The sequence below is a fragment of the Palaemon carinicauda genome, chromosome 3, assembly GCF_036898095.1.
Source record: "Palaemon carinicauda isolate YSFRI2023 chromosome 3, ASM3689809v2, whole genome shotgun sequence".
Lineage (NCBI taxonomy): Eukaryota > Metazoa > Arthropoda > Malacostraca > Decapoda > Palaemonidae > Palaemon > Palaemon carinicauda.
This window is the reverse complement of record NC_090727.1, coordinates 154754015-154761514: the sequence shown is the minus strand read 5'-3', so window position 1 is coordinate 154761514 and position 7500 is coordinate 154754015. Positions and strand designations below refer to the sequence as shown.

Below are 7500 nucleotides of genomic sequence, written 5' to 3'. Positions count from 1 at the left end.
TAAAGAGTCTCTCCTACCCTTGATAATGTGGAAAACAGCCATTGAGCCATTACCATGCAGTAGTTAACCCCTTTAGTAAAGAATATTTTTCGGTTATCTTAGTGCTTTCAAGTGTGTAAGCAAAGAGGAGAATGTGTAAAGAATACACCAGACTTACCGGTGTGTGTGTGTGTGTGTGTGTGTGTGTGTATAGGCAAAGGAAAAATGAGCCACAACTGAAAAGGGATAAATGTATATTGTACAGTTACGATTTTTGAAAAATAGAGGGCAAAATAATATGAAGAATGATATGGACACAAGAGGTTTGGTGGATGAGGTTGCCATCACTGATAGACGGCATTGGAGAGGGCGTATCAGGCAACCGACCCCTTAATGTAAGGATAACGGTGGGAAAGAAGTAAATAGTTTCATTTTTGTTTTTCTGCCATAAAGCAAACACAACAACAATAATATCAATAAGAATAAAAAAAAACGAGCAATGGAGGGGACTTTTTGTAAATGTACCCCCAATGTGGTAACGTGGCTGACTGCTGAACGCCAGACTGGGGTTCGAGTCACGATCAAACTCGTTAGTTTCTTTGGTCGCTACAACCTCACCATCCTTTGTGAGCTAAGGATGGAGGGTTTAGAGGAGCCTATAGGTCTGCAAGCTGAGTCATCAGCAGCCATGGCCTGGCCCTCCATGTTCCTAGCTTGGGTGGAGAAGGGGCTTGGGCCCTAACCATATGAGTATATGGTCAGTCTCTAGGGCATTGTCCTGCTTGCTAGGGCAATGTCACTGCCCCTTGCCTCTGCCATCATGAGCGGCCTTTAAAAAAAAAGCGAGTTCACTAAAAAGAGTGCGGCAAAATAAAGGACAAAGTTTGGGATAAACTATCCTGAAAAAGATTAAATGGATACAGTTGCAGAGGCTTTTATCGTCAGCCTCTGATGCTGGTATATTTGGCAAATATAGCCTTCCGGGTTCAGGACATGAGAGAGAGAGAGAGAGAGAGAGAGAGAGAGAGAGAGAATATATATATCGACTACCTTCAGCCCCGCAAAATGAGAGAGAGAGAGAGAGAGAGAGAGAGAGAGAGAGAGAAAATATATCTTGACTAGCTTCACCCCCGCAAAATGAGAGAGAGAGAGAGAGAGAGAGAGAGAACAATTTGGTTTTATTTTCAATTTATTTAATCTCACAAACGATGCACTGAAGACGTGTGGCACAGTTTCCTGAAGGAATTTCCTATTCATGGAATTTTCTATTGAACTGGTCATCAGAGGGGATCAAAAGACAGAATAATGCTCCTGAAACATGAGTTAAAAGTTGCGAAAGTCGGCAACTCCAACCCCCACCCCCAACCCCCTATGAAAGGGTTAACTACTACGAACAAGATAGTGAAGATGTATTGCAAATTGTAACATGCTATATTGGACTCCCCCTTTGCAAGATTAACTACTACGAACAAGATAGTGAAGTTGTATTGCAAATTGTAACATGATATATTGGACTGTCCCTTTGAAAGCTTAACTACTCGAAAAGATAGTGAAGATGTATTGCAAATTGTAACATGCTATATTGGACTCCCCCTATGAAAGGTTAACTACTACGAACAAGATAGTGAAGATGTATTGCAAATTGTAACATGATGTATTGGACTGTCCCTTTGAAAGCTTAACTACTCGAAAAGATAGTAAAGATGTACTGCAAATTGTAACATGATGTATTGGACTCCCCCTTTGAAAGATTAACTACTACGAACAGGATAGTGAAGATGTATTGCAAATTGTAACATGATATATTGGACTGTCCCTTTGAAAGCTTAACTACTCGAAAAGATAGTGAAGATGTCTTGCAAATTGTAACATGCTATATTGGAGTCCCCCTTTGAAAGATTAACTACTACGAACAAGATAGTGAAGATGTATTGCAAATTGTAACATGATATATTGGACTGTCCCTTTGAAAGCTTAACTACTCGAAAAGATAGTGAAGATGTATTGCAAATTGTAACATGATGTATTGGACTCCCCCTTTGAAAAATTAACTACTACGAACAAGATAGTGAAGATGTATTGCAAATTGTAACATGATGTATTGGACTGTCCCTTTGAAAGCTTAACTACTCGAAAAGATAGTAAAGATGTACTGCAAATTGTAACATGATGTATTGGACTCCCCCTTTGAAAGATTAACTACTACGAACAAGATAGTGAAGATGTATTGCAAATTGTAACATGATATATTGGACTGTCCCTTTGAAAGCTTAACTACTCGAAAAGATAGTGAAGATGTCTTGCAAATTGTAACATGCTATATTGGAGTCCCCCTTTGAAAGATTAACTACTACGAACAAGATAGTGAAGATGTATTGCAAATTGTAACATGATATATTGGACTGTCCCTTTGAAAGCTTAACTACTCGAAAAGATAGTGAAGATGTCTTGCAATTGTAACATGCTATATTGGACTCCCCCTTTGAAAAATTAACTACTACGAACAAGATAGTGAAGATGTATTGAAAATTGTAACATGCTATATTGGACTCCCCTATGAAAGATTAACTACTACGAACAAGATAGTGAAGATGTATTGCAAATTGTAACATGCTATATTGGACTCCCCCTATGAAAGGTTAACTACTACGAACAAGATAGTGAAGATGTATTGCAAATTGTAACATGATATATTGGACTCCCCCTTTGAAAAATTAACTACTACGAACAAGATAGTGAAGATGTATTGCAAATTGTAACATGCTATATTGGACTCCCCCTATGAAAGGTTAACTACTACGAACAAGATAGTGAAGATGTATTGCAAATTGTAACATGCTATATTGGACTCCCCCTATGAAAGGTTAACTACTACGAACAAGATAGTGAAGATGTATTGCAAATTGTAACATGATGTATTGGACTCCCCCTTTGAAAAATTAACTACTACGAACAAGATAGTGAAGATGTATTGAAAATTGTAACATGCTATATTGGACTCCCCCTTTGCAAGATTAACTACTACGAACAAGATAGTGAAGATGTATTGCAAATTGTAACATGATATATTGGACTCCCCCTTTGAAAGATTAACTACTACGAACAAGATAGTGAAGATGTATTGCAAATTGTAATACACTATATTGCAGTTAATGCATCTTCATGACTTGTTTAGTCTTTATGCAAAACCAAGCGGGTCATGGAGATTAAAAGTCTCTAGGGCATTGTCCTGCTTGATAGGGCACTGTCACTGTCCCTTGTCTCTGCTTTTCATGAGTGACCTTTATCTTAATGCCCAAAGACCAATCATAATGAGGTTTCCTCTAAACAGAGCTATATGAGTTGCATATACAAAGGGCATTTCATTATTATTATTATTATTATTATTATTATTATTATTATTATTATTATTATTATTATTATTATTATTATTACTAGGGATTTAGCTGACCTAGAGTATGCTGATGATGCTGGCCTTACTAGTAGAACACTACAGGATTTACAATGCTTGCTTACCAGAATGCATGAAATTTCACACGAGGTTGGGCTGAGGATAAATAGAAGAAAGACAGGGATGATATGAACGGAGTATGCAATGGAAGATGGAATATCATTAGAAGGAGAAAGGGTTAATGAAGTAGAATCATTCAAGTATTTAGGAACTATGATCTCCAATACAGGGTCTTTAGAATTAGAGTTAAGTGAAAGATTGAAAAAAGTAAATTAGACAATGGCTAAGTGAAACAAAATTTGGAAATCAAATCGCCTGAAATTACATATAAAAATCAGACGATACATCAGCTTAGTGAGATCGGTGTTTACTCTATGAACACGAGTCATTATATGACAATGAAACAATCGCCAATAGATTTAGTAGATTTAAGAATGAATCCCTCAGAAGGATATTGGGAGTTGAATGACAGGACAGGATTAGAAATGAAACTATAAGAGAGATTACTCGAGTGCCATATGTTGATGAGATCATGATGAGGGATAGATGGAGATGGTTTGGGCATACTCTTCGCACTCCCTCAAGAGAGATTAGTTCACCAAATGTTCAGCTGTGCTCCACAAGGCACTAAAAGAGTTGGAAGACCCAGACCTACAGGGCTGAGGATTATGAAGCGTGAAGTAGATGATGAATGAAGAAGTATTGAATTAAAAGCTCAAGATAGAAACGACTGGCGAAATCAACAGAGGCCCTTTGCGTCAACAGACGTAGGAGGCAGCGATGATGATAATGATGATGATGATCAATATATATATATATATATATATATATAACTGTGTATGCAATGCACACGAGAGAGTATGCTTTGTTCTGGTGAAGCCCAAATTGTTGCCACCCACACCCATCTGTTCCTAGCAGAGGAGCTCACGCCTAGCCTTAAACTGGCCCATTACTTAACCCCTCAACCTAGTCACCCACAAGCTTGTCCGGAGAGAGAGAGAGAGAGAGAGAGAGAGAGAGAGAGAGAGGGGGGGGGGGAAGAAGCCACCCAGCTGCTCTATATGTTACCGCCCACGCTGAGTGATTGCCTATGCAAGTTTTCATTGCATTATCCCTGATAAGAATCTCACATGAATTTATCACGGTTAACTGGCTCTCATTCTGAAGGCAGGGAAAAAACCAAGTATTGAAGACCACTTTTGCAAGTGGGAAAAAAATCTCTTTACGACTGAAAATATTTGATATAATCTTCTGACCTGATTGGGTATGTTCTTGACATCGCTGGCAACCTTCAAACGTACTGGGGAGACTTCATAAGCGAGTCATAAGAGCAGATGCTGCCCCGAAAACATAAAATATCCCAGGGACATTCCTGACTGATTGAGGCTCTCTCTCTCTCTCTCTCTCTCTCTCTCTCTCTCTCTCGCTTTTCGAAAAAGGATATTTGGTTATGTAATAAAAAAATATGTAACTGAATTGTAGAAATTAAGGAATTTTTATATATCTAGAAATTCTCTCTCTCTCTCTCTCTCTCTCTCTCTCTCTCTCTCTTCGATAAAGGATATTTGCTTATGTAATACAAAATATATATAACTCGGAATTGTAGAAATTAAGGAATTTTTATTTATTTGGAAATTCTCTCTCTCTCTCTCTTAGATATATTTTTCCCACAACTATGATTTAACAAACATTAATGTTTCCTACAGCAATGACTTTAAAAACATTAATTTTCGCCACAGCAATGACGGAAAAAATCATATGTTATCACAACAATGACTTTAATCTTACCCACAACCATGACTTAAACATTCATAATTTTTCCACAACAATGACTTGACATTCATAATTTAACCAGAACAATAACTTACCAAAACATTCACACTTGCCCACAAAAGTGACTTAAAATTCATATTTTTTTCCAAAACAATGACTTACATTAATTTTACCCAGAACAATGACTTAAAAAACATTCATATTTTCACAATAACAACGATTTAAGAAAACATTTCTATTTTTCCACAACAATGACTTTAAAAGAATTCATATATTCCCCCTAACAATGACTTGAAAAAACATTCATATTTTCACAATAACAACGATTTAAGAAAACGTTTCTATTTTCCCACAACAATGACTTAACTAACACTCGTGGACACTAATGCAACATCTTACGTATAATATACCAGTATTCACCAGCTTTCACAAAATGAAATATTAATACAAATTAAATAAAAATGAAGAAAACACTGAAATCCGACAAAATATGATAAACTTCTCAAAAATCGATTTTCATACATGAAATGTCTCAAGAGTTTAATTTTTAGAACTTGGGAAAGTAATAAGAGAAAAAATTGCTCTGAGATGTACACCAATGATAGAGAGAGAGAGAGAGAGAGAGAGAGAGAGAGAGAGAGAGAGATAGAGAGAGAGAGAGAGGTGAACCTTTTGCTAGACCTTGACCTTTGACCTAGGACTTTCAAAATTCAATCGCTTCCACGTCTCAATATTAACATTTAATCCTGGAAGTTTCACTACTCTTGAGTAAAATTGTGCACAGGAAGTTGTTCACAAACAAACAAACGGGCGAAACGTAACCACCTCCCAACTTCGTCAGCGGAGGTAATAATAATTTCATTAACTTTAAGAGAATCTTCAGTACAAAAAACAAAGAAGGACTGAAGTATTTCTTTAGAAAGATTACGTATAGATCGAAAAAAATTTTACGCCTGATTCCTCAATGTGCACACGTGTAAAGCGGGTCCCAGGTGAACAGATGCAACGAGAGTGACTATATCAATCTTAAAAACATATTTTAACCCATTACAAAATAAAAATACAGATGATTCTCAACTTACAAACTTAATTGGTTCTGAAAAGCTATTTATAGATATCAGGTTATTTCGATTGCCATTTTACTTACTGTAATAAATCAATACTATATCGTTTAATGCAGTATTTCTTTATTTTATCTTTGCTATTTTCGGTTGGATTCATGTTTGCATCTCCGAATGTTTGTAGGTTGAATGTTTGTAAGTTGAATGTTTATAAGCTGAATGTTTGTAAGTTGAATGTTTATAAGCTGAATGTTTCTAAGTTGAATGTTTATAAGCTGAATGTTTCTAAGTTGAATGTTTATAAGCTGAATGTTTCTAAGTTGAATGTTTATAAGCTGAATATTCATAAGCTGAATGTTTGTAAGTTAAATATTTATAAGCTGAATGTTTATAAGTTGAATGTTTATAAGTTGAATATTTATAAGCTGAATGTTTAGAAGTTCAATATTTGTAAGCTGAATGTTTGCAGGTTAAATGTTTGTAAGTTGAATATTTATAAGCTGAATGTTTGCAGGTTGAAAAGCTTCTGTAAATAAACAAAGACTCCAAGACTTACCTGTATCTGGAAGAGTGTGTAAGTGTCATCCAACATGAGAATCTTGACAGCAAGCATTTTGCCGCCCACTTTTTTGGGCGTGGTGGGCGGTGTCCTGATACCCCCTCCTCCTCCTCCTCCTCCTCCCCCACCTCCTCCTCCTCCTCCTCCGTCCCCGGGGCCCCCACCACCCATGACCCGGCCCCCTCCACCCACACCCCCACTGTCAGCTCCAGCCATCGCCACAACCACGCCCACGAGGGATGGAGGGTGACCACACTCTCTCGGCTTCACGCCCTACGTTACATCAACATCTTACGGCCCCTGCAAGAAGAAAAGGAAAATAAATCATTATTATTATTATTATTATTATTATTATCAGTATTATTTTTATCATTATTATTAGCTAAGCTACAACCCTACTTGGACAAGAAGGATGCTATAATACTTTCCTTACTGGGCTATTTTCCCTGTTGGGGCCTCTGGGCTTATAGCATCCTTTTTTTCCAACTAGGGTTGTAGCTTAGCTAGTAATAATATATATATATATATATATATATATATACTGTATATATATACACTACGAATAGTAACAACATTAAAACAGACCTTTCATAAATAAACTTACAAGCTAAGCTACAACCCTAGTTGGAAAAGCAGGATACTATAAGCCCTAGAGCTCCAGCCTGGAAAAAATACCC

The 7500-nt window shown here is 36.8% G+C and overlaps 1 protein-coding gene across 4 annotated transcripts in view; it reads right to left on the bottom strand.

Annotated features, from left to right (window-relative positions):
* Positions 1–7054, bottom strand: part of Cdep (Chondrocyte-derived ezrin-like domain containing protein) — a 262650-nt gene extending 255596 nt beyond the window's left edge. For all 4 annotated transcript variants that reach the window (XM_068371013.1, XM_068371014.1, XM_068371015.1 and 1 more), the window contains exon 1: positions 6821–7054. In XM_068371013.1, coding sequence (XP_068227114.1) covers positions 6821–7039 — 219 coding nt within the window. In that variant the 5' untranslated portion in view covers positions 7040–7054. The remainder of the gene's footprint in view (positions 1–6820) is intronic.
* Between the last annotated feature and the right edge of the window lie 446 nt (positions 7055–7500).